This window comes from Lissotriton helveticus, chromosome 11, assembly GCF_964261635.1.
Source record: "Lissotriton helveticus chromosome 11, aLisHel1.1, whole genome shotgun sequence".
NCBI classification, from domain to species: domain Eukaryota; kingdom Metazoa; phylum Chordata; class Amphibia; order Caudata; family Salamandridae; genus Lissotriton; species Lissotriton helveticus.
The window spans coordinates 221,287,729-221,313,601 of NC_136072.1; the positions used below are offsets into that span (position 1 = coordinate 221,287,729).

General features: G+C 47.9%; 1 protein-coding gene across 1 annotated transcript in view; it reads right to left on the reverse strand.

Annotated features, from left to right (window-relative positions):
* Positions 1 to 25,638, reverse strand: part of GMPS (guanosine monophosphate synthase) — a 515,861-nt gene extending 490,223 nt beyond the window's left edge. Inside the window, exon 1 of the mRNA XM_078667712.1 lies at positions 25,467 to 25,638. Coding sequence (XP_078523838.1) covers positions 25,467 to 25,496 — 30 coding nt within the window. The 5' untranslated portion in view covers positions 25,497 to 25,638. The remainder of the gene's footprint in view (positions 1 to 25,466) is intronic.
* Between the last annotated feature and the right edge of the window lie 235 nt (positions 25,639 to 25,873).

Here is a 25,873-nt window from a genome sequence, read left to right on the forward strand (position 1 = left end):
GCGTTGATGATGTCTCTGAGTTGGGGTGCGATGATGAAGTCGGCCTTGTTGAAGACGTGGTGGGGGCAGGGGTCGGTTGGGGATCCGGAGTGGATGGTGTTCATCGTGCGGATGGTGTCTTCGGTGCTGACCGGGGTCCAGGTTCTGAGGGTGGTGGTGGGGGGCAATGGTTTGGTGGTAGGGTGCGTGGTCGGAGCGCCGAAGCTGTTGTATATTTCGGCGATCTTGCGGTGGAAGAATGAGGCGAGTGAGTCGCAGAGGTCTTGCGAGGGAGTGATGTCGTTGTTTCCGGCGTTGGGGTTGGAGAGCTCTTTGACGATGCTGAGGAGTTCCTTGCTGTTGTGGGCGTTGTTGTCCAGTCGTTCTTTGAATGCTGTCTTCTTGGTGGTGCGGATCAGCTGGTGGTGTTTGCGGGTGGCATGCTTGAGGGCAGTCCAGTTGACTGTGGTCTGGTCGTTGCGCCAGGCTTTCTCGAGAGTGCGGCAGTTCTTCTTGGAGTTCATGAGTTCGTCGGTGAACCAAGAGGCTTTCTTGCTGTCGTGTCTGCTGGGAGGGTCTTCAGTGGTGCGAGAACGTCTGCGCAGTTGGTGAACCATTGCGTGAGGTTGTTGGCTGCTTCGGTGGGGTCCGTTGTGCTGGCAGGTGGGTTCTGGCTGAGGGAGGTGGTGAGCTGGTCGGCGGTGATCTTGTTCCAGTTCCTGCGGGGAACCTGTTGCGGGTGGTGGTGGGTCGTGGTTCTTCTGAAGCTGAAGTGGACGCAGCTGTGGTCAGTCCAATGAAGTCCGGTGGAGTGGCTGAAGGAGATGTGCTTGCTGGAGGAGAAGACTGGGTCGAGCGTGTGGCCGGCGTAGTGGGTGGGGGTGTTCACCAGTTGTTTGAGGCCGAGGTTGGCGAGGTTGTCCAGCAGGGTGGTAGTGTTGCTATCTTTGTTGTTCTCCAGGTGGAAGTTGAGGTCCCCTAGGAGGATGTAGTCATCGGAGGAGAGGGCGTGCGGGCTGATGAAGTCTGATGTCTGCGCTGAAACGAGTGCGTGGTCCTGGGGGTCTGTAGATGAGGGTGCCTCTGAGTGTGGTCTTGAGGTCGGTGTGTATCTGGAAGTGGAGGTGTTCGGCGGCGGTGAAAGTGTCGTCGGAGCTGGTCGTGATGCGGATGGTGTTCTTGTGCACGATGCCTCCTCCAGTCTGGTTGACGCGGTCCCTCCGGGTGATCTTGTATCCATCCGGGATGGCGATGGCGATGTCGGGCACTGAGGAGGCGTTCATCCAGGTTTCCATGAGGAAGGAGACGTCTGGTGATGTAGTGTCGAGCAGGTTCCAGAGTTCGATGGCGTGTCTGTGGACGGAGCGGGTGTTGAGCAGGATGCACTTGAGGTGGTTGCTGTTCGGCTTGGCGGGTGCGGTGCAGGTCTGGAGGCAGGTGAATTTGCAGGCTTGGCAGGTGAAGGGTCATTGGGTGCGTTTCGGGGTGGCTCGGTAGCATGCTGGCGATCGGCCGGTGTTGAGTGCGTTGAGGGTGGCGGCGTTGTAGGTCCGCCGTGTGGTCTGGCGATGGCAGGGGTCAGGGGTCCTGGCGCAGGGCGCGAGCCAGGCGCGGACGGGCACAGACGGGCTTGCCTTTGGCGCACAATCGGCGCACCCGCTGCGTGTGAATGCTGCGCGTGAACGCTGCGCGGACTCTGCCATAAATGGAGAGTGGGAGGGGCGGAGCTAGGGAGGAGCAGCTGGGAGGCGGGAGCGGGGTGGCGAGTGGGGAGGGGAGCGGTGCGGTGATGCTGGAGGGAACGGGGGTGGGGCCGCAGGGGAGCAGCGGCGGGGAGCGGAATGGAGCAGTGGGGAAAAAACAGCGGTATAGGCACAAAAACAATCAGGGGCACAACAGTTGAGAAAGAAAACAATTACTGGCACAACGCCGAGATCAGGGGCACAACAGTAGAAAGAAAAACAATTACTGGCACAACAGCGAGATCAGGGGCACAACAGTGGATACAATACCGGCGGCAGCAATGGGGACCGGGCACACGAGGATGGGCCACGCGGCGGGTGGAGCGACCGGCTCTGACCAGGTCAGGTCACCTTATAAGTTCCTAGTAAGTGGTACCCCCTGGTATCTATGGCATTGGACTTAAGAGCTCCCCCGAAGGCACGCGCACAAATTGTGCCACCCTAAGGGACCCCTCACCAAGATCACACAAACTGCCACTGCAGCCTGCGTGTCTTGGTGCAGAGAAAACCGATGAGTCGACATGGCACACATCCCTGTGTGCCATGCCAGCCAAGCACTGCATGTGATATAGGTAAGTCACCACAACGGCAGGTCTTACAGCCCGAAGGCAGGGTGCACTATACCCATGTGTGAGCAGATATGACCAGATGTGTCCCCGTGGTATCGGATCTCAACCTTCGATATTACGAATGCACAGGGAAGCCATGACTAGTACATGAGGTGGACACTTGTGATTACGAGTTCAACAGCTACATGAAGGCTTAACTGTACCCCAAGGTGTTTGGTACCAAACACCTAGTCTTAATAAACCCACACTGATGCCAGTTCTGGATTTAATAATAAAGGCACACAGAGGGCACCTTAGAGGTGCCGCCCGATAACCTTCCGACTACTAGTATGTTGTCTGACTGGTATCGACCAGCCAACCAGCCACCCTAGACAGGTTTCTGACCTCCTGAGGTGGGAGCATTCACTCACAGAGGACAGGAACAAAGCCTGCTCTGGGCGGAGGTGTTCACACAGGAAGTTATATAGGGGGTGTAGACGCCGTAAAAGGTAGGTAACCCATTGGCTAGTACCGGCCACTCCCCGTAATGTCCCTAAATTGAGTATTATGGGGCACCCCTGAACCCAAAAACTAAGATTCGACGGATGAACAAAAAAAAGGACGAAAAAGAGTCACGGCCTGGCGAGAACTGCAGCAGGACTTGGGCGCAAAACCTTGCCGTCCTCCCAAAGCCTTGGAAAGCCAGCCAGCACATAAACACTGAAAGTCTTCCTGGAGAAGAGGAGCTACTACCCTGCAGTCCGCAGGAACAGACAAGACAAGTCCGGTCTACCGCTTTACAGCCCCCCGACCCGACAGAGGCTGCAGATGGACTCTCACTGCACCAGAACCAAGCAGCCGTTGAGGGACGTCAGCATCACAGAGACCCACTTTGAGAGTGGCCCAGCTGACTTGATTTCTCCTCTCCCAGCTTGTATCCCTAACCCCGAGGTGCATCTTTTCGCACCCAGTCGACCACACCCCTTTGGTCCCAAGCCCTTGGGCCCCAGTTCCGACACACCGTCTATGCCCCTAAGTTTCAGGACCCCTTGCAACTGGAGCCCCCATTTGGGAGCCCTAAGACTTGCTCGGAAATCCCCCTGTGCAGCCTCTTTTAAGGTAGCCCCCCCCCCTTCTCCATAGCGCTAGCTACCGGCCTCACCAGCACCCTGCTCCTGGTAGAACTCGGGCGGGTCCTGAAGAACTGCTGGAAGTAGTTGGAACCTTGGCCCACTACTATTCCGATACCAGAAGGCGAACCCCTGAAACAGACTGTACCTACCTTTAATGCATTTTTTACTTTTCCTCCCATAGGATTTGATTGTGCATAAAAGGTGCACAGGTTTGAAAGTTTTACTTATCTGTGAATATTGATATTTAAACTGTACTTACCTTGAAACGAAGTTAGAGTTTACAATATATATATATATATATATATATATATATATATATATATATATATAAAGATGGGTTATTTTTCTAAACTGGTCTCAGATTTATTCTTAGGAGTGTGTCTCAATTAGTGCCTTTGTGAGTACAACAAATGCTTAGCACTGTACTCTGATAAGTTTAACTACTTGCCCACACTACCACAAAAGCGAGTGTTAGAGGCAGCGCTTGTGGAGGGCCGGCTTGATAGCATCCCCAGATTGCCTTAGGTGTGAGTCGGAGGAGGGCACGCTGATGCATACAGTATGGGACTGCAGGGTCATAAAGAAGTTCTGGGGTGGGGTGTTCAGATGCTTGAATGAGGCCCTGGCCTGGGTGCTTCAGAAAGATTCTAAGCTGGCCCTCCTTCACGTACTAGCTGGAGTAGGGGGTAACCGATATAAGCGCCATTTACTACTACTAGGGCTAACCCTGGCCAAGAGAGACATTGCACGATCTTGGAAGGCTCCCCGGGCCCCATCACTCATCGCATGGAAGAATGGGATGGACTTTTGTATGGGCCTGGAACAACCAATATATGTGGCCTGGGGCTGTCCTCGAAAGCACTATAAGATATGGAAGCGGTGGGCAGACTATCGGGGCCTGGATTTGGAACCACCACCTGAGGACAGTGCTATTCAGTCCCTTTGACGGCCCGCAGCCAGAACTGCACACAGGCTCGTTTGGCAGGTGTAATACTGAACAAATTAAATACAGGCGGAGCAGGCAGCGGCGCGCGCGGGGGGAGGGGGGGGGGGGTAGTGGGTGGTTGGGAGGGGGGCGGGGGTTGTATTATCATTGCACTGTTCTTCACTTGTCTGTTTCTATTATTTCAGAAATTGCATGTGATTTGCGATTGATAATTTGCTTCTGGTGATTGTCTCTAGATGTCAGAGCGTTATCCAATATGTGTTTACTATGCAGTCAATAAAATCTGTTTTCAAAAAAAAAAAAGTGAGTGTTAGTATCATCTACTTTAGTCTCTGTAAACCAACTGGGGATCCACTGGACTCTCTGCACAATGTACTTTGTTTTACTACACTATATAGAGAGCCAGCTTCCTACAAATGAAACCCGAGCTGCCTTGCAATGATGTAAAATGGCCAATCCTGCACTCTAATACCAACACTCAGACCCAGCCCAAGCAAACAGAAACACCCATCCCGCCTATTCAGAACCAACAATCTCATCCCCATACAACTTATTATTGCACAAACCACTAAATTCATGCTATGCGCATCAAATCACACTCGGTATAATTTAGCCTCCTGACATTTCTGATACCATCAGAGAACCACAAATTAAATTAAGCCATCACATATAAGTCACATCCTAAACGTCCTCATCCTTGCTGGCTGTAGCATCCAACACATACAGGATAGATGAAATCTCAGACCCCATCAACTTCATACAGCACACCAACCCTATACGCCTACAACATCAAATATCTCTAGGGGTATTAATCAGTATTTAGTGTGCTGATAAACGAGCTTAAAGAACTTAAAGTAGAAAGGGTAATTATGAAATCATAACAAAAGGCTATTCAACAGCTTTACACAGACACACAAACACAACAGCACAATCTACAATTAATTTAAAACTTTCTTGACGAAGTCAATCTTCAGCAGTTTTCAGCCATTGTCTACCAGTGTTCTGCGATTTCAAGCATCTGGTCTTCTGCTGCCTAAGTTAGAAATGGAAGTTGAGATACTTTGGTTGGATTGCACAATGGAGCCAATTTGTACAAGCCGCTCAGGCCTTTTCCCCAAGTCGAACTGGGGCGTAGTGCAGAGAACAGATGACTTGCTTTAATGTGAAGCCAATGAAGAAATTCTAGGTCAGGTTTTACATATTCTTGGGTTTTAAGATGAAGGGCCAAACTTGCAGTTTGTTCTGGCCTCACTTTATCCTGCCTGTAAAGTTATTTGCGAGCCCATTATATACTGTGTTGTAATAGTCCAATTTGTCCATCACAAAGGATCCGGTCAGCTTCACCTTAGGACTCGTTTGAAGGAAAGGTGATATTTTATGGAGGAAGGAAAGGTGGAAACTTGATTAACTGACCACTATTGATTAGGTGAGGGAAACTTAAGTCAGTCGAAAAGACTAACTGTGGGGTGGGGTGGGGGCGTGGCCTGGCGCCAGCTAAGATGGCTGCCTAAAACGAGAGTTCTGCCGGGGCCGTGCCCAAAGCCTTAATTATCCAGAATAACTCCTGCATTGGTAGCGTCGGGTTGACCCGCAGGGCCGGCGGAACACCAGCTGCCCCAGTCGACGCGCAAAAACCAGTGAAAAACGCCTCTGAACTGACCTTCTCCCGAACAGCGCGGTGGTGTGCAGGGAGCTGACGGAGGCCCCTCGGAGGAGAGCGGTGTACGGGCTTCAGATTTGCCTTTTGGTGGCACTGGCGCTGTGGGGAGCCCTTGAAGAAAGAGATGTAGGAGTCTCACCCTGCCCTCCCCCTGCCTCCGGCCCACCACTGATCCCTGGCCCGGATTAATTGTAACTCGGCGATTGCGGAGCGGCAGTGGGGACCAGCTACTCCAACAGTATTCTAGGTGAGCCCGGATCCCCTCGAGGACAGCGGGGAGCCCGTTCCATCTCAGCTGCCGTCCTGCCAGGTGGCTCTGCACTGACCGGCCACGCTCTGGTGCCGAGATCGGGGTAGGGGGCCTCTGTTTTCCCCTTTACCCCCCACTTCCTATCAGTGTGCTGCACAAATAGTCGGCCACAAGCGGAATCTCCGAAGAAAACGTGATCCCGCCCGGAGGGTATCGGCGGAACTAAGGACTACGCCAGTGGCAAGCGGCACCTGTAAACAGGTACTTGGTGGGGCCAGGCGGCTGGGCCACGGTGCGAAGATATGAGCTCCCAACACAGCACAGAACTTTCTTCCTGGGGTAAGACATAGACCCCTCCATAGCAGTGGCATTGAAAGACACGCTGCCCCTGACAAAAGGCGCCTTCCTCCCGTCGCGGTGTATAATTGGAACTGTTGGCCTGGAGCGGAGTCCCTGCCTAGGTTTGTCTGCGACCGAAGTCCCTGCCTGACTGCCACAGCACTGGGGCGCCCAATGTTTCTTTTCTGATTTCGGGCCGAGTGGTGGAAATGGTCGGACGTCCGGTGGGAGGGTGCTCGCAACATCCTCCCCCCTGTGAGACCTGGCTGTGGTGACTGAGGAGTGGGCGGTGCAGAGAGGAACACGGCAGGCCTCAAGTGCTGACGCAGCAAGCTTTGGCAACCACCAAAGGATTGAACCGGGGTGACGCGGCTGCCCACCGGACGGGGCTGCACGGCGCACTGTGGGATCCTTGGCCACGAACTCGCTTCTGCGGCTTGTACCGCAGGACCGGCCTAACACTTGGGCGCGGGTAAGGCGCAACGCTAAAGGTGGTTGTGGGCCGAAGCCTTATGCTTCGCCGAGGAGCACAGATCCATCTGAGACGGCTCCATAAGAGCAATTTGGAGACAAAGACAGCCCCACTGCCACGCAGATGGTGGAGCGATTGAAACCCTACTCAGATTCCGGATCTTGTGTGTGGGGACGGTGCAGGAACGGTACAGGATCAAGGGGCCAATCTACCCTTAGGATACAATCAGCAGGCACCCCGGCAGCATGAAACCCAAAAGTGGGGAGCCGGTGCAATCTAACAGACTTCACAAATATGTATTCCCAAAACAGCTGATGCCAGAAGATGGCATCAAGTATGTGATGTTCTTCCTAGCGAAGCTCAAGATCATTGCTGATGAAAAGTCGTGGTTCTTCGCGGTTCCGTCGGAAGTACAAGCATGGCTAGACGAAGAGACCACAGGGAGGGCGAGACAGACTCCTGAGGAAAGCTGGAGAGACACTTGTGCCCGCTCACCGGTCGGAGTCGGACAAACGAAGCCAGCGATCCTGGAGGTCGAGATCTGTGAGCCCAACGATATTGGAGGCCGGCGGAGACTGAACGGGTCTCCCCTGATGCCAGACTCATAGACACGTTCCAGTAATCAGTAACTGATGTTGTGGCATGAAAGACGATATCCGCTACAAGCGGTTGGCCCTGCGAGACTGCTGGCGCTTCGCAATGACACTCTCCTTATGTGAGCAGGGATTGCTCCCCGGGTGGCTAGAGGTGGTGTCACCCTATAGCCCCCGCAATTGTTGATTTATTCACTGGGCGACAGGCGCTCTGCTAGTTGGGGATGTGGGTAGTTTCAAACCTACGCAGCAGAGTAGCACGATGGGGGGGGGGGGGGGGAGTTTACGGGAAAGTTTCATTGATGATTCTAGTTAATTGTTCATTGGGGTTCTGGGAGGTGGGTTGTTGCGATGGTAAGCGATGGTCACGTCTCACTCGCTTGTATCTCCCTGTATGCGGACTACATTATTCTATACCTCGCCTCTCCTCAAAAGTCACTCCGTATCGTTCTTGATATCTTCACAAACTTATTGAGTTAACTGGAGCAAGTTGTTGCTTTACGTTCTCCACAGAGACCCTCCCTCCCCACCACGGGGCTGCCCCATGCTACTTGCTCCAGAGGGATTTAAATACTTGGGCATTTTCATTACATCCGACAACAAACTTCGCTATGAGTGTAAACTTCTCCCCCATTACAGATGTTCAAGCGAGATGCCGCGACCTGGAAGACGCTGCCGCTGTTGGGACGAGTGGCACTTTTCAAAATGATGTCCCATCCGCGCTTCCTATACGTCTTGTAGAACTCCACGGACCTTGTTCCGACTAGGTTCTTCAATGAAATTAAGAGCATCCAAAGGGACCTGTTGTGGGACGGTAGACCACGTATAACATTACACAAACTCACACTCTGGTGGTACAATGGAGGCATAGGGCTCCCGAACATTAAAAAAATACTATTGGGCGGCCCATTTGGCAGCCGTGAATCACTGCACATATCGTATCGGTACCGTCCTAGGGTACAGAATGGACAGGTGGCTGCTCGCCGGGGGCAACTTTAATAGAGCGCTCTACTCCAGACCCAACAGATATTCGTTAATGGGACCCACAAAACACTCAGTCCAACTCTGGCACATAGTAAACCGTAGACTAGGATGGGCCCAAAAAGTCACACTAGCCACTCCACTATGGGACGCAGAACAACTAGGCTCCCTCGGGAGAACAAAAGGGTTTGATAAAGCGCTTGACTTTTCGGTCCAAGCCACAAAAACCGCTTCCACGTGTATTGGGCTAATGAAAATGCTTCGTAAAGTGTTTCCTTTACTTCCATTCCAGGCGAGGAGGGTCATGGTTCAGGCCCTGATACTCTCCTGCTTGGATTATGGAAATGCCCTATATATGGGGGTCCCGGCAGGAGTGACCAATAGGCTCCAAGTCACGCAAAACTGTGCGGCCCGACTACTGTATAACATTCCACGCTGGCAATCAGCCAAGAAAGCTCTAAAATAACTTCATTGGCTCCCAGTAGTGGCCAGAGCGCAGTTTAAGGCCATGTGCATTCTGCACAAATCCTTCCACCGTACTGGTCCTGCCATCCTGCTTCCTATAGTTGTGCCCTACGTTCCGTCTAGAGCCTTGCGCTCTAGCGCATTACACCTAGCAACCACAACTAAAATTAACAAAGCCCGTTGGGGCGGTCGCTCCTTTTCCCATACTGCGGCCAGGCTTTGGAATTCTCTCCCGTTATCTCTCCGAGAGAATAGTAACCGGATGTCCTTCAGAAAGGCCTTGAAAACCCACCTGTTCGCAAAAGTGTGTTGATTCACCTTGAGCTCGCCACAATAATCAGTGAAAAGCGCTGCGGGGCCTCCGGGTAGTCAGGCGCTATATAAGTGCAATTTTTCATTTCATTTCATAAATGGGACCACATTGGGCTATCGCAAATTGGTGACCTCTGGGGGGCAGGCAATGTGGTTTCATTTGCCTCACTTCAACAAACACATCAGTTAGCTGACACGGAATCTCTCAGATACTTGCAAGTCCGACACTCCCTCCAATCTAACCTTCCAGAGGGGTCCTCCCCACCAGAATCCTCTCCATTGGAGGACAGACTGCTTTACGGCTACCTGCCAGACAAGGTCATCTCCCTCACTTATAAAAAACTACAACAACATTTCAGATCCTCTAATACCCTTGGGGGAGCAATGGGAGAGGTGAGCTAGACGATGAAGAGTGGCAGGAGGCAGTGGCCTCCCCGAGGGAAGTTGCAATTTCATCAAGACTACGCCTTGTTCAACTTAAAATTCTCCATACAATCTATGTCTCTGGACCCAGATTGGTACACATGGGTAGGGCCAGAGGGACTATGTGGCCTAGAGGACTCCTTTCTACACAGTATATGGGAGTGCGGGCTGATTCAGGAATATCGGAGGTAGATGCAGGAGTGCAGTTGTGATCAGGCCCGAAGCCAAGAGGTGTCTCTTGAACGTGTGGGAACCCATGGACCTCAACAAAATGGGCAAGCTATGGGCGACCTTGGGTCAAATGGTGGCCAAAAGAAACCTTGCTCATTTGTGAGGAGCGAAAGCACCGCCTACACTAGCAGCCTGGAAGGCGGACATGGACTGGTGTGTGGTCCGGGAAAAAACTTTATGTTGCACGCGGTTCCCGCTAAAAGTGGATGGCTGTCGGGGGCAGATGGAATGTGAATCGTGGAAATATACACAACCCTCCTGTTCTTTACTCCCTAGATGATCCAACATCGCCATAAGCATATAATTATTAGGTCTCGCTGTGTATAGAGTGCTGTGATGTGTAACGGTACAGTCCTCAGAACTGTGCTGCGGGGACTAATGTGTCTATGTAATGATGTGACCATAACGTTCATTAGTAACCCGTTCCGTGCTCGCGTCGGCCAAAGGCCATCGCGAGCACTACCTCGCTGGTGCTGCGCACATCCGTTGGCTGACGCAGCCCCACCCACTCATTAATTCTCCCGCACTGCGGGAGAATTTGAGCCGCGGATAAAACCAGAATGTTAAAAAAAAGAAAAGACCAACCAGGTTCCTGGAGATGAATGGGAGATGTGCCCACGGTTGTAGGGTGGTTAAACAGAAGATGCTTTTCAACCAGTCCACTAACAGTCAGGATTTCTGAGGGGCTGGAATTTCAGTTGGTATCTGTGATTTTAGAAGGCTAGGGTGAGCATGTGTACGTAATAATGAGAGGATATAATGGTGATCCAGAGGGGATGGTGAGTAATGTGATGACTGGAGGATTCACATGATCTCATCCTAACCTTCTGTGCACTATTGTTTAGAAATGACTAGATTCCTTCAAAGCAATGGCCTTTTTTCCAGCCAACTCATTGGGTCCATTTTAAAAGGTAAGTATCACTATATCATTAGCTTCTGAAGAATCAAGTAGGATAAACATTACTTAATTCCCTTAATGACTGGGTTGATTAGAGTTCATCCAGAGTATATGTAACTGCTGATTCAGTTCATTTGGGACATCAACATTTTTATTAGCGATTGTTAAGAAGGTAAATGCTTGGAGCATGGCTATTACGAGGACCCCTGCATGATGATCATCGCCGAGCTCCTCTTGCGCGACGGCCCTCCTCGCCTTAAAGCCCGTCATGGCAAAGTGGAGCAGACTTTGAAGGTCAGATTTCAGGAAGGGAACCTTTTTTCGGCACGCTGCGACAAGCATGGATTGCCCAAAACAGGGGAATCCTGAGATTTGAGGCACTTGCCAAACCCCAGTGACACCGCTCTCCCAGTCAAAATGATGCCCACCAGTGCTCAGCAGAGGGGTGGAGTCGGCTTAGAGTCACGGCCACTGTAGCGCTCATTATAAGCCTAGGTGAGTGGCGGCCAAGTTTAATGGACCTCCCCCCTCCATCCCTGTGAAGCCACAAGTTGCAGGTGAGTGCTGGGGCGACTCAGAGTCAATTTCTACAATTGCGCTAGACTGTCCAAAACACAAGCACGATGGGAACACAGCTCCCTCCTCCTCACTCATCGGCCCCAAAGGCACAGGGTCACCCCTAATAGCTCACAATCCCGCACGTTTGGAACCTACTTTCTGCAATTGGCTCTACATGGTTCTACAGCATATGCCCTAGAGCCCTATCTACTTTGAATCTGTACTGCCCCTTAGGGACAGATCAAGTAACAGTAAGAGAACTGTGGGGCTGTCTCGGGGGGCCTAAAAGAATGTGTGGTTTTCCAATAGTTTGTGTACAGCCCTGATATTACAGATGGATTTACATGCAGGGAGACTAGAGGATGGGTTCCTGCTCCAGACCCATGGAATCGCTTGAGGGCTGACAACCACTCAGACTTAACTGTGAAAAACAATGTGCGTGCACTGCAGTGGGCTGGTCCACATCTGGATGGATACAATCTTTCATAGCTGGGAGACAGAGGGCGAGGCCTCTGCATCATCTGACTACGATCATGAATTCTTGCTTAGACACCAGACCGGTCACTATGACCATGATAGAATCTACCCGCTCTATGATACTGAAACCATCCAAACCCCTATATCAATGTGGGTCGTTTAGAGACCGATTACACTTTTAAATAGTGACCTTAAGATAGTTACCAAGAAATCGATTAGGCGGGATCAGGCCTCCTCTCATATCCCTGTTTGAGTGTTTTTTATACAAGACCGACAGACGGGGATAACACTATTAATGTTCCTGGACAAGAACACATGGCAGTGTACAGATACTTCTCCTGTCCTTAATGTAGAGAAAGCATTTGACCGAGTGAACAGGTCCTTTTTAGGTCTCGCCTGGTGACGCAGCGCGAAAGCGCTGTCGCCAGCGAGATCTATTCTTCGCGACTTGCCTCTCAAGTGGTACAGACCAGGGCAAGCACAGGGCTGGCGATTGGGGTCTGTGAACGCGCCCGTGAACCCGAGTATGTGCACATCTCACTTCCGTCAGCGCAAGCTTCATGTTATTTCCACTTTCTTTTTCTAATGCGCACACGCGCTCCAAGCGCGGCATGCTCCGTCTTGTTGTATTCATCTGGGGCCCTGCGTGTGATCCGGTAGGTTTCTCCTTCCACCAGCCGTCATGTCCCCTTCACATCCAGCCCACAGATGATGATGTAACAAGTAGTCGCAGGTGTTACAGCTGCAGCACCCGCCTTCCTGTATTCGAGGAATTCCCACGATTGCTGGCTTACATTGTGCAGCTTTAACATAATCGCCACTGAACACTGTTATTCCTCTCTCCCTAGCACCATCATCATAGCAGTCCAGTTCCAGACCCTCAACCCTTCCACTGCTCTTCCCTCTAAGCACCCCTCCTCAGCGGTATAGATCACCCTCGCCCGCTCCCCTCTCCCCTTTATTTAGGAGTGGAATCTCCTGGTGCTCCACGCCTGCAGCTGTCCCCGTTAACCGCTTACCATGCCCTTCTCGTCCTCGCTCTGGCACCTCTCCCCGTACTCTCCTTCCACAACCAGGCGGAGGTTAAGGTCCAACCTGCAAGCCCCACAGAGCGGCGCGCCTCCCGGTCCCTGGACAGCCTGCTCGTCCCCAGCCCTCTCGCAGCACCGCCCTCCACCCGCCTCTAGCTCTCCATCAGCGGCTTCTCCCTTCCACCGGAAGAGCAGCCTGGCTGCACGAGACCAGTCTCCTGACTGACGGCGGCTTGGGCCAATCGGAGCACCAGCCCAGTGCAGGGGCTGAGAGAACCAAATAGACTGCAGAAAGTGCACTTAAGAAAGGTCATCCCTCATGGATGAGCGTCAGAGGCCTCGGCTAGGGGTAAAACAAGATCAGGTTAATTAAGTGATGCTATACTGTCAGTGTAATACATGTAAAATAGATTCCAATCACGATGGTGGTTGCACCTTTCCCAGAAACAAAAATATGGGCCATTTGCCCGTTTAAAATACTGAAATGGCCTGCACGTGATATTTAAATAGAACTTTTCCATAAAATCGTCTGATTTAATTTAAGCCTCATTTCACGCCGCTGCCCGCCCACTCGGAGCAATCCGTGGGCAATGCTACTCCCTCAACGCTGTTGTATGCCGCTGCCCGCCCACTTCCCACGCCGCTGCCCGCTCCCTGGGCACACACCGAGCAAGGGGTCTCCGATCACGGCCGCTCTTCTGGGCTCGCAGCCCAGTTGTGTGCATGCCAGCTTCCTGCCAGCCCCTCCTTCTCGCCACTTTCTCAGGGCTCTCAGCCCTGTTTGTACGTACCTGCCTGTCCCTCCTTATTGCTTTTGATGCACTCGCAACCCTGCTTTATACATGCCTGCTGCCTGCCTGTCCCTCCTTCTCATCGCTTTTCCTGGGCTCTTAGACTGGGTGCCTGCCTGTCCCTCCTAACTGCTTTCTCTGGGCTCTTAGCCCCGTTTGTGCGTGCCTGCTGCGTGTCTGTCTGTCTGTCTGTCCCAATCCTCTAACTGCTTTCCCCAGACTCTTAGTCCTGTTTTGTGCGTGCCTACTCCTTGACTTTCCTTCTCAATGCTACTCCTGCCGTTTCCTTCAGTAAATCTAGGAAACCTGATTTCATGCACATGCAACCAAGAAAAAAACGTTACCAAAGTCATAGGGACGCCACCCTCCGGCACAGTTCTCTATCAAAGGCAATGTGCACAAAACTGCACATGAAAAATACAGAATGTGGCAAAATAGGAAACATGTGAATATAATTAGGACCACATAACTTTTACTCAGGAGGTGCTGAAGGTTGTGATGGCCATTCCAAGGTTGTGTGATTTTGATTCCCTCTCATGCATCGTTAACCCATCACCAGACACTCCTTGGCTTTTAAACTCACAGTACTTTTTCCGTCACCTTCTTTTACTGCTTTCTTTTTTGCTCTCTCTTATTCTGCGTCAAAGTATGATGAAGACAAGCATTTGCAATGCAATAGGTCTCGCATTTGCGAGAGTTTAAGCTATTGGCGTTGTAAATGACAATGCCTTTAATTTATGTTTTCAAAACCAACACGTAAATAAAAGGTATTGCCATTTACAATGCCAATAGCTCAAACTCTCACAACTGAGAGACCTATTGCATTGCAAATGCTTGTTGACTAAAGTCGTGTCCATGACAGACTTGGGCTCTCCATTGAGGTCTTGGATCTTGGCCAATTTTTGGTAACATCATCTATGAAGATTAAGGCACAGGACATCATGTCCCACCCGATTAAGCTGTACAGGGGAACCCGTCAAGGGTGCCCCCTATCTCCTGCATTATTTGCACTTTGTATTGAACCTCTTACTCAGAAGATTCAGGCTGATCCCAGCATATGGGGCTCCCTGACAGGCAACAGAAGATTACGGTGTTTGTAGACGATAAGTTTGTTTTTTGACCAATCCAGCTCCTTTTCTGGATGTACTCAAAGCTGCGCAGAGGGAGTTTGGGGAAGTTTCCGGATTCGAAAATAACAACGAAAAATCGGTCTGCATGGGAGTCGGTTCCTGTGTCATCTTCATTCCAACAGGTTGAGTCCACAGATTTTGCCTGGAGCTCTACTTACTTTCACTATTTGTAAGGGTCTATTCTGAGGGTTCCTTCAGACGTTTTTCTTTTTAACATTCCCCACTTTTGAACATTCTTTTCAAAGACCTCTACAGGTGAGGCCAACTTGAGTTTTATTGGATGGGTAAAGTCAACTGCCTTAAAATGAACTTCCTGCCAAGCCTCTATACGTGGTATTGGTTCACCCACTCCAGATACCAAAGACAGTTGTTGCACTGATCCAGAGAAAGCTATGGTATTTTGTGTGGAGCGACAAACCTCTCATTGGGGCTAAAGCAGTTTTATACAGTTTTTCATGGGAGAGCGGGTTCGGAGTCCCACGTATTGCCCGTTATATTATTGCTGCTCAACTTATCCCATCATTGGATTGGATCTCTGCCCTTGTTAAACCCTGGGTCTGACTGGAACAGCTTGCAAGTCGAATACCCCTTAAACATTTGCCATGGTTGCCGCTCCGTATCGGTTATTCTGTTGGCACTCTATTGTCCTCTACCTTGTCCACTCTCCACCACTGGAGACAGACAGCCCATACACGTCGATTCAAGCTGTACCCGCCTCACATACCCCGGTTAATGGCAATGCAGACTTTTCCCCTGGCATGTTGGATGGGATGTTCCACAAGTGGGCTGGGGAGGAAAGGTAGGGAGTCGACTTCACGCTTCAGGATTTATATGCTGTTGGAATACCTAAGATTTGAGATCAGTGTCTGGCCGACATTTTGTTACACCATACCGATTTGTATAGAGTTACACAGTTGATCCATTGAGCTCACCAGACTGTCACGCTCCAGAGATGCACGCTGAAGTCACACTTGTTGGAAGATATTTTGAGTCATGGGGACAAAAATAATGTGATTTTGTGTTTTTACAGAGCACTAGAACGCCCTTTAGCTGTGACCAAGACAGGCTATATTGTACAGTGGGCGAGTCATCGGAGTATTGAGATTGATGGGGGGAGCAATTTGGCAGAGGGCAGCTAAGTCTCCATCTGTATCCAATACAGAGAGAGCGCTTATTGTTCAGACGTTTGTGAAAGCCACATAGAATTTTGCATGGTGACATAGTCTACTACTCTCTCTTGGGCTTCCACAGTTCTGGTTTAACATTAAGCACCACTGTATTTATACTTGATTGACAAACAGATTGTAAATCACGTGCTGGCAGCAGGAAACTGCCTTGAAGAAGTTATGTACAATAAATAGCCTTCCATAGCAAACGAGTGTTTTCTTTAGTTTGACAGGAAGCAATAAAGTGTAACAATGTAACAAGGTCTTAATGCACAAAGGTCTTCCTTCGAGCAAGTATTCCATTTCCTAAATTCAAGGCAGTGCAGCCTGAAACACAGCTGACTAAATGTCTCATCTGCACACGATTCAACAAAAGTAATGGACACCTGACAATATATTTTTCGTGGGAATCGAAGGCTGAAGGTGGCTCGGAAGATATGAAGGGATGGACATACTCCAGAACATGCAGTAACTAATGCTTATCTCAGAAAAGCGCCACGCACAACAGTTTGAAACTAAAAATTAAGGATGAAGCTTCACAGCTGAGCACAACTAAAATACATCCTCTTAGTGGGACATGTTAAATAGCATGCAACGAAATTTCAAGCAACAGCCCACTTTCCTTTGATATGATCAAAAAGAAGCTCATAACCACACTAGCATCCCACATCCTGGCGCACAACATAGTTACCGGAACTGCTCATCCTAGCGGGGCTACACAAGATCAGGTCCAAACTTCACTTGAAGCTTTCTTTGGCTAACCACTGACACGTCCACTTGGATACTGATGGCCGGGAACAACTCAACACAGCAATTTTTATTGGGATTAAGTAAGACCCAAGAAGCAACCCACTAGAAGCGAACACAGCTAAGGTATTCTTTTCTTTATTGTAGTTTTAATAGCTATTGTCTTAGACATGTGTACCTGCAAGTGGATCCCAGATGTAGGGCACCACAGTAATGAGAAGGGCAGCCAGAACCAGGCTTTTCACTTATCCAGCATTTTGTTAATGGCTTGATGCTAACCAGGTGCCTGGCGTTTTGACCACGAATCGGAAATACAAACACCAAATAATAATATGCTTTCTATCTATGTATAGCTTCCATTCCCCTCCTTGTTCTGATCTCCTAGAAGATGGGCTTGCTCCCACCAGACCTTGGTGTATTCAGCATCAATGTTGCACTAATATTGATCGCTAGACAATGCAATTACATCTCTAAATCATACTCTAGTCACACAAATTCTTAACCTCTGTCAGTAGTGGAGTTATTCATTTGGGAGGGTGTACCACTACAACTACATTCACTTTGGTTGGGTCAAAACACATTGCAGAGCGAATCTCTGGTCATCCCGCAGCATCTGTCACAAACAGCAGGCAATCCCCAGAGAAGTGCTTCTTAAGTTAAAGCATTGAACCAGCACCAACAATTGTAAAGTAAAGACATAAACATTTAAATACATATACCAATTTTGAGAAAGAGCAAAAAAATGTTAGCAAAAAACGCACCAAGATCATAAAATAGGTTATGGTAGCTGTAGATGACTTTATTATTTAAGGCAAAAAGCGTCAACTAAAACCAATCAAAAGTCAGCTTCCCATTGACTACGACCTAGGTGCGATTTCAGGCAGACCGCAATGGAATAGAAGTTGCATATACCAAGCAGGTCTTCCTGTTCAACGATTTCACCATTTGCTAGTGTCAGAAATGGAGATCAAAAATCAACCAGCAGGTCAAAGGACAAGGCTGAGGTTGGCAAGTGTCCCTTGGAGTATGATATATTGTATTGCCAGGCTCCCCTTAAGCCATTGGTGCTGGCACCAGAATCTCCGAGTTGCACAAGCCTGCATTTCACAGACATTGGGGTCGTTCTGGGGGTTCAGACAGATATATCGCCTCCCCCCGATCCAAGGTTTTATGTCCAAGCCACATTTTTGGAAGTCTAAATTCTGCGGAGAGACAAGGTTGAAAGCTGTAGCTAAGTAATTCTCCACTATGCACAATTCCATTTGTTGCAAGGCCATGCGAGAAAAAAAACTTGCAAGACAACTTGCTTTTCTTGCACACTAAGGGGGGGGCAACCTCCTGAGCATGCCTCAGCACCTTGTCCCAATCCTACAAAGGTGGAAAAAGTGAGTAACTTGCAGAGTCTTCCCAGGTCCAGGGAAATTGAGGGGGTGTAAGCTGAGGTAACAGATTCATTCTGAATTCTAACCAGTGATTGCAGAAATTCTGCCACGCAGTCACAACTATTCCTCCTCCTTTTGCAGCCCTTTCTCTTTGTTTTACTGAAAAATCAAACCGGAGCTCATGTTATATAATCTAGCATAACTCTTTGGCCACCAGGCAGACTGGTCTTTTGATCCTTGGGCAATGGACTATTTAGAGGAGATCTACCACCCGACAGGGGCAAAACTGGTTTTCCCACCTACTGTGACTGGGTCATGGATGTCTCAGAGGGTCCTAGGACTTAATAGGAGACACCCCCCTTTGGTATATAGAAGTCAAAAGAGGAGGTGTAAAGGCAGCCCTATGTTATGCCGACTGTTGCGGTCCACTCCCAGATAACTTTTGACCACATAGCTGGGATTAGCTACAACCAATTTGGTATTCCTAAGCTCAGAGACATACTGCTGTCCTCTAAGCCAGTTGTTAACTCTCCCAGCCAACGGTGTGTATTTCCACTCTGAGGTGCACAATGGCAAAACTGGTTTGGGTACATTTTGGCTCGGGCAGCACACAGTGCATTTTTACGTTAATTTTATACAAGATATCAAAATTCTGCTTTAACCATTAAATATGATGTTGAGAATAAACTAGGAATTAACTATAAAGGTTTGATCTAGCAGCTTCCCAGGTTGAAACAGGAAATAAGAATTGTAATACCAGGTATGACTGTTCAGGCCTCTAAAACTGGCTGTATCCCTGTATCTTCAACAGGAAGTCAGCCTTAGAAGCCTTGGCATCCACTTCTTTGTCCTGGGTGCAAGAGAGAAGGTTCAGTCCTTTAGGGCCCTTCTAAGGTCGCAGAGAGCATATGGAGTTCTCTTCTGATCTTCCTCCGGTCTAGGAATGTTCTGAAGTGGGGGCCTGGAGGAGTCTCGTTTATGCATGGCATGAGCTTGTGGATGGAATGGCTCCTGTGTGCTCCCTAACCAATGGGTCAAAAGTTTCTGGGCCAACCCTACCCACTTACGGCATTTTCAAGATGGGGAAAGTCTAGGGGACATACTAAACTTGGGCTGTGAAGGCTCAGTGTGTGTGTGTGTGGGGAGTGTACTAACGTAATCCTAGGGTCCTCTCACATCTAACACTCAAATCCAGTTTGAAGCAGCCACTGTAGTAACCCCATTAACCCAACAAACAGAACTCTTGTAGAACAAAGCATGGTTTTCCAGCAACCAGACAGTGGATACACAAGAATTGATTTGGCGTTCAGTTTCCCTTCCTTATAAGTATGCATCCAGTGTTATTTGTAAAACATCAGCAGACCTGTCAAGCAGATTTTGAAACTAATGTCAAAAGGATGTTTAAAGTTCCCCACCCTACATATTCTGTCAGGTTCAGATGAGTCTTCTGATGCCATTAAGGTCAGCCTATTTTGTGCTCCTGTAAATCTCCTAGCATGTTTTTTCACACCTATTCAATATGCTTGGTATTAGCTGGCAGAAGTAGGAGAGCAATTCCAAATTTAGCCTCCTGGAACTTCAGTCAGGAAAATGGTACTCTAAAAGTTACTTTTACTTAATAAGTATTAAAAACCTATCATTATTAAATTATATTTTAATAACTATTAAAAATATCTGTTTCAATTACTTTTCTAGTTACTCCCATTCCTGAGATACAGTAAGTGATTTTTAATCTGTACTCTTGTTTTCCATCTACAATAGCTAGGCCTAACACATTGAAAACTAATTTCTGGGTGTTAGTCACTATCAGGACATGTTAACATTAAATTTATACATGCCCTGCTTTTAAATACATGCATCAAGCCTTGTGGAATTCAAGGACTGCATAGGGGTGACACATATTAAAATGGAAGGTTTTGACCCGTCAAAAGGGTTTGTTTTCATCTGTAGAAGTGCAGTTTTTACACTGCTACAGTCATACTGCACAGGGTTAGCCTGAAGGAAGGTTTGCAGTACAACAGTACTGGATGACACAATAGGTGTTGCAGTCCACTAATTGCATTCAACTTCTCGTTCTTTGGTACATACACCTTGAACTATACAAAAGGGACGTATAGGTAAATTAAATATACCAATTAAGAGTAAGCCAATTAGACCATGTTTAAATGGGGAGCACAGGCACCTTGCCCCTGGTTAGTAGGGGTAAAGTGCACAGATTTCCAGTGCCAACAAAAAACAAAGTGTCCAGCAAAAGGCAAAAAAAAAAACTGGGGTGACCACACCGAGAAGGCGTAATACTACATTAAGGTCTTGTGATACTCACAATCTTCAAGGTTGACTCAGCAACATAATTAGTGCTCTCCTAACTTTTAAGGTATACAGTATTTGCAGGCCAGAAGTATCTATATACAAAATTCATGTTTCGTACAGCATAGACCTCTCAAGAGGCTGAAAGGCAACATTTTTTAAGTTACAGGAAATCAACATCATTCGTTGAAAAATGGTTGAGGCTCATGTATTTTGTTTACTTTGAAAAGTAGTCTGTGACACTTATTTATAATTAAACATTGAAATGGGTGGGATGTAGCGTAATGGTCTTTTCACTTGACAAAACTAAAGGCTCCACACACAAATGAGACATAGTAAATAATAGCTTTTTTTTCACACGCTGGTATAAATTAACATGTAACTGAAGAGCCATATCAAGGACATGAAGAGGTAAATCAAAATATTGCTTCAATTTGGGAAATCGGGTAAAGGTAGAAAAATAAAGGAATCTCAAACAAAGAACATTTTGACTCATTTCAGAAGCAGTCCTTTGCCGTCCCTTTCAAATGTTCTGAAAAACGTAGCGAACATATCTGCAACTAGTGAAGGTGGGCAAGCCACTGATGGCTCAAGCCAGAGGCCTGGCTTACTGCAAGGTCCTCTTGGAGTTGAGCTTTTGTTTGTCTTCTGCCTGCCACTCGTGCCTTAACCTCATACATCAAGAATTAAAGACACAGAATTAACCTTTGACGTAAACAGGAGAAGGAGATACCCAATTGGCTGAATTACATAATGTGAACCCAGAAAACCTGAGATCAATAGTGGCATTCCCAGTTAATGAAATTGTGTGTTCATACGCAAATAGTTTATTTCACTGTCCACGTTTATACTTCATTATTGCATGAGAGCATCTTGAAATACAGAGTATGTGCTGTACAAAAAACATCTTTGAGTTCAATTTAATGGACTATAATGTGACTCCTTGTATAAAAAAAAACATAAAGGTCACATGTAGGTGGCATATGACAACTGAATTGCCTGTTCAGTTACTAATTGCATTATCTAGGGGAATTCCATGAATAATTACACCTTTTTTAATTTTGAAGAGATTTTATCATTTTTTTATGTGCTGACTGTTGCACGATTTACGTGTCAAACTTTTTCACGGTTTGGCTCGTGCACGGGCTAAGCCAGACCCTTGACTCAGCTCAGCGTCTACTCTCTCTGTTAACTTGTTGGCTTCACCACCTCTAGCATTTAGTAGAGTGGTAAACGTTTGGCCTCTGTGGAACCCTGCTACTTCTCTATTTAAAGCCAGGAACCACTGGCTAAGCAAATTCTAGGACTTGAAGCTCCAAAAATAAACAGCTGAAGAAATACATATACGTCAAACAAATACACAAATTATTAAACATTTATTTAGCTCTCAAACAAAATACACAAACCTCTAAATTTCTATTGTGCGGTTTAGGTTGCATATTTTCAAAATCTGGTTTCCAAGACAAAGCAACATGCCAGACTGTAGCATATCATTGTGTCTTTCTTATTCCTAGTGAACTTTATTTTCGTTAGTGCATGCTAGAGTGTTAATTGAAGCCAAGTGTCTATATCACAGTATGCACTTGTGCTGTTCTCACAAATTAAGATTAAGGAATCAACTGAATATTTAGCCTCTACATTCAAGTTCTACATTTACCTAGCCTTTAAAAAAATTACATTTAGATTTGTATGAGTATGTTCATTATTATTCTAATATGTATTTTTCTAAACAGTAGCAGACTTCCTGAAAGGGGGTCGCAGACCACAGGTTACGAATTAGGTTGCAACCCAGTCTAATTTTCACCGGCACCACCGGTAAACAACCTACTGGGGGCCGATGGCAATGATTGTAAAATGCTGGTCATGGGAACTGCGTTACTTTTTTAATGTCAGTGGAATCCCTTTGCTGCCGTGGCGTTAACGAAGCAGCTGATGAGACAAACGATCAATAGTCACGGTCCCACCTCTACGATCTCGTGAAAGGCTCCGTGCTTCAGACTGACTTCAGTGGTGCGAGAAAGGAAGCAGCTTGTGCGAGTTATCTGTAAAAGTTTACATTTAGACCATTATGGTTCCATAACTCGCCAGAGTTTACCAATGGTTATTTCACCTGTTATCACTCCAGCCCTTACAGGGTTGAATTGATTGAATGCTAGCAAAAACTTCACATAATATTATCCAAGAAAATTGAAACTTAGTCTGGACATGGATAAATGATGCTACATTTGGCTTTGTTACCAATTCATTCTGTATTCCTGCGAGCCGCGCTTTAAAACTATGTAAATTATTTTATCCGGGAACATACACAAAGAAAATGAAATTTGTTTTTCTAGAGGTACCTACCTCTGATTACATCCCAACGCCTTATTAGGTCTCGCCTGTCGATGCGCATGCGCATCGAGCTTGCGAGACTATTGGGGCTTAACCACTCTTTAACTAACTTGCAAGGAATCGTGGCGATTCCTTGAAGTGCCCGTGACTTTTAAGCTCAATGCGCATGTGCATTGAGCTTAAAAGCGCGTGCACATCAGTTCCCTCAGCCGCACTCCAGGCCCCTGCTGTTTTCACACCCTCTCCCCGCTCCGCCCCCTGCCCGCCGTGTCGCATTTCTTCTCCCCCCTCCCCTTATCTGCCTTTCCGTTTCACTGCCGGCCGGCCGTGTAAAGTGCACTTCAAAGGCCGCGCATTTACATGAATTCCCTTTGTAGTGCTTGCAAAGATATTTTTCCGGGTTGCGCTTTGCATACATTTTAACTTGTAACCCTTTTTGAGTCTCAGTAATGTCCGCACATTTACATGAATTTCCTTTGTAGTGCTTGCAAAGATATTTTTCCGGGTTGCGCTTTGCATACATTTTAACTTGTAAACCTTTTCGAGTCTTGGTAATGTCCGCGCATTTACATGAATTCCCTTTGTAGGGCTTTCAAAGATGCTTTTCCGTGTTGCGCTTTGCATACATTTTAACTCGTAACTCTGTTCGAGTCTCAGTAATGTCCGCGCATTTACATGAAATCCCTTTGTAGTGCTTTTAAAAAAAAAATTCCATGTTGCGCATTGACATATATTTCCTTTCCCGCGCGTTTAGATACATTGTAATTTTAGCGCGTTTACATGTATTAAATTTGTTGATCGATTACATGTGTTTCACCATGTTGCCCATTGATAGATAGATACTTTCTCTCGCGTTTACATTCATTTAAACTCATAACCCGGTTCGAGTCTCGGTAATGTCGCTAAACCTCCTGTGATTCTGCAACTTGCCCCCCTCCCACAGGCATCTGAAGCTTCACCAGCGTGCGCTCGGCCTCACTCAGCATCACTCAGCGCAACCACAGCATCACTGGTTCAAATATGTTCTCTCAATGTTTCAAGCTTTATTACAAATGTCACAAAAAGATGTTAATATTTCACTTCTGTTCTTGGATTTTCGTCACAATAAAATACACAACATAATCTTTACAAAAGTTATTTACAAAAGTTTAAGCTATTGCCATTATAAATTACAATCACTTTTATTTAAGTATTAATTATTTTTAAAAATTAAAAGCCATTGTTATTTGTAATATCAATACATCTAAGTCACGTAAATACTAAACATGTTGCATTACAAATGCTATAGGTGTCACATTTGCAAAAGTTATAACTATTGGCATTGTAAATGACAAAGCTATTAATTTAGCTATTTTCAAAAACAGCACATAAATAAAAAAATTGTCATTTACAAGACCAATAGCTCAAACTTTCCTAATGCGAGACCTATTGCATTTCCAATGCTTGTTTTTATTTGACTACCTTTAAGTGTTTAGTTGAGGAAATGCAATCTGATCTATACCGTGCCCCTCTACGAGTGATATCACCTCAGTCTAACCTGTTTTGATTGTTTTCACCAGAAGCAGTGGTGACATACACAATCAACTCTGCTTCTGGTGAAAACACAGTGGGAAATTTTGACAGTTAAGGCCCTATTATTTACCCAACCATGTGGCAACTCTAGATAAGAAAACCTGACCTAGTAGTAAAATGACGAATGATAGCCAACAAAAAAAATATATATATTTTAATTCCCCCAACATTTAACGAGGATGTTTGCTCGTAAGGAGTTTCCATAGTAATGGCAGCACTATCCCAAGCGAGCCATCAGGTCCCGGTGCGCACATTACAAAGAGGCTGGGGAGTCTCGTGTCAAATATTAGTAGCATGCCTCCCCGAGACGCTGTCACGATACTTTCCTGCAAAAGAGTACGTCTCCCAGAAAACCGGTCTACAATTGAAGCTGCGTTTCACATCTGATTAGGTAGAGCAACTAGCTCACCTATCCACCGGGAGACAGATAAACATGTGTCTCCCGGAAGCAGTTCTCGCATGCCTCTGCTGTGCGTGGGCGCGCGCGAGCCACTCACAAGACGGTTTTAAACACCGGCTCGCGAGCTAAGCAACTTTAGCCAAAGTGGTGGGAGAAACCGTGCCGATTGAGAGATCTTTGGGGTGACGACTGTGCGATAACAGCACCCCAGGAGAAGCAGCGAAATTACGGAAGCAAGGCCGAAACAGGTCCTGGGACTCTACAACGGGAGGGACAGTCGATCTGAAGGGAGGTGGATGGGCACAACTCACCATTCCACCCCCCTACGTCTGAGATCAGAGTGAGCCGCTCCGGTCGCGCGCGCTGACGGTTAAAAACGTCCCTTGGCTCGTAGCCCTCTCCCCCGCCCCAGCAAACAGTGCCCGCGCTGAACACCCCTCCTTCTCCACCGGTGGGCGCTGACGTTCAGAATGAAATGCGACACATTCATAAAAAGCCAGCCTTAGTTGACAGGCCTTATCCAGGCATATCTGAGGCATCAGGCCCGGCTCCTAAACACTGCGTGTGAATCTCTTGCCCCGTGCTCCCGCTCCCTGACTGACCTTGGTGGTGTCTCCGTTGCAGAGAGCCATGGCGGTGGCGGCTGGTGCGACCTGACGGAGTTCTGGGCCGCGGGAAGCTCACACAGTGGCGAGCGTGGGGCTTTTGGCGCGGGAGATAAACGTGCTGTGTGTGTCTAACCTCTCTCTGGGCAGCACCTCCCTCGCTCCTTCCTCCGCCTCCTCCTCCCCCTTTCTGTCGCGAGCCGCCGGGGGGCGCGGGCGAGCAACGGCCTCGTGAGAGGGCGCGAGGCGGTGGTAGAGACCGGATTTGAAACGGGACGGGCTAATTTTGATGTTCGCCGAAGAGTCCTCAAGGGAGAGGGGTGGGCTGTGGTGGGATGCTGCACACATTCGATAGGAGTGAATAGTTTCGCGGGGAGTGGGGGGGCTATCCCTTGGGGAGGGCA